Consider the following 1,598-nt stretch of genomic DNA (forward strand, 5'->3'; position numbering starts at 1 on the left):
TATATATATATATATATATATATATATATGTGTGTGTGTGTGTGTGTGTAATCTACACCTCTGAAGATGAAAGATCTCAAAACTAAATTACTCCCATAAAATGTAACCTTTAATTGTGAACAACCACTCTGTGTATTTTTCTTTGTACAAACCTTTGTTCTCATATAATTCCACAAACTATGTTTCTCAGAGTGCTGGAAAATACAGACAACAGGGCAGAAACTACATCGTGGAAGATGGTGATATCATCTTGTTCAAGTTTAACGCTGGAGCAGGTTTACAAGGCAAGAAGAAATAGTAACCCTTGATACTGGTTTATTAATGCAGTCCACGTGATAATCACGTGTTTCAAGGCTTAACGCCTCAGCACTTGATTGGCTTAAATAAAACTTGTATATTTATCTGAACCGCGTTGTTTCTTATATTCTTTTGTTGTATTACCAGCAGTACATACCAAAACATATTATCTGGAACTGTTTGCAGACATTTTTAACGTATAAATATGTGAAAATTAAGATCGATTTTAGAAATATTGAAGCCACGTTAAAAGTTTGCAAATTGTTATCTCATAAAGCTTTAAAAAATGTTTAATGCAAAATGGACTGCAACTTGAAACGAATTTAATGAGTCGCGAATCAAATCAATGCTGTATATTATATAGCAGAAATAAATGTACATGTATGTTTTTAATAGTTATGTATATATATTATGATTTTATGAAAAAACTGTGTACAATTTTACCATTTCTTACCTCAGAATGACTTGCACTAAGGCCTAGCAATCACAATTGTACCACACAGTTTCGTAGACTGTTAACATCAACGGAAGTGAACAACTTATTAGCCACTGGCATGTTTTCCATGATTATGTTCGCCCTCTCATCTATCAGATACGTCAGTTTATCGGTTAATCTTGGCTTGTTATTCTATCAGATACGTCAGCTTATCGGTTAATCTTGGCTTGTTATGTGTGTATCGTTTACCAGGATAATTAATATTATCTTCCCATCAGAGCAAGCTACCTATTTAAAACTGAAATTCAACCCGGTAATGAGTATAGCTAATTAAATATACTGTTCTTACTTATAATAAAGATTATAATGCATTGTTTTATCAGTTGGGTACCGTCACTATTAACGATATTTCTGGCCGTAAACCCAACAATATCTCACGAGGTTTGGTCTGCTTAGGAGACTTTGGTTTGTCCTAAATCATGTATTAAGCTAACAATGCAAAACAATCTTTATAGTAAAAGTATAATAATAAATAAGAAAATATACATATAAAACGTTGTAACCAATTTTATTAATGAAAATAACGTTACATAAAGAATAATTTGTCTTAGTATAAACATTAGTGAGCTACACGTATTGTCGTAAATTTAATATTTGTTGAACAACGTAATATCAGTATGACCGAGTATAAACAAAACTTTCACAATTCTCTCTAAAAACGCCTTTGACCAATAAAAAACCATTAACTGCTCCAACAGTGAATATTTAGAAGAGCCCGACATATGAGTTAAGTTACTACGATACGTGTTACTGTTTAGGTGCAGCAGGACAGTCGTAAACTAACGTGTAATTACAAAACAAGAAA

The 1,598-nt window shown here is 31.9% G+C and overlaps 1 protein-coding gene across 1 annotated transcript in view; it reads left to right on the forward strand.

The window, feature by feature from the left end:
* LOC106474274 (obg-like ATPase 1) overlaps positions 1-407 on the forward strand; it is a 24,404-nt gene extending 23,997 nt beyond the window's left edge. Inside the window, exon 2 of the mRNA XM_022402607.1 lies at positions 110-407. Within this exon, the coding sequence (XP_022258315.1) occupies positions 110-298 (189 nt within the window). The 3' untranslated portion in view covers positions 299-407. The remainder of the gene's footprint in view (positions 1-109) is intronic.
* The last annotated feature ends 1,191 nt before the right edge of the window (positions 408-1,598 follow it).

This window comes from Limulus polyphemus, unplaced genomic scaffold (genome assembly GCF_000517525.1).
Source record: "Limulus polyphemus unplaced genomic scaffold, Limulus_polyphemus-2.1.2 Scaffold7015, whole genome shotgun sequence".
NCBI classification, from domain to species: Eukaryota; Metazoa; Arthropoda; class Merostomata; order Xiphosura; family Limulidae; genus Limulus; species Limulus polyphemus.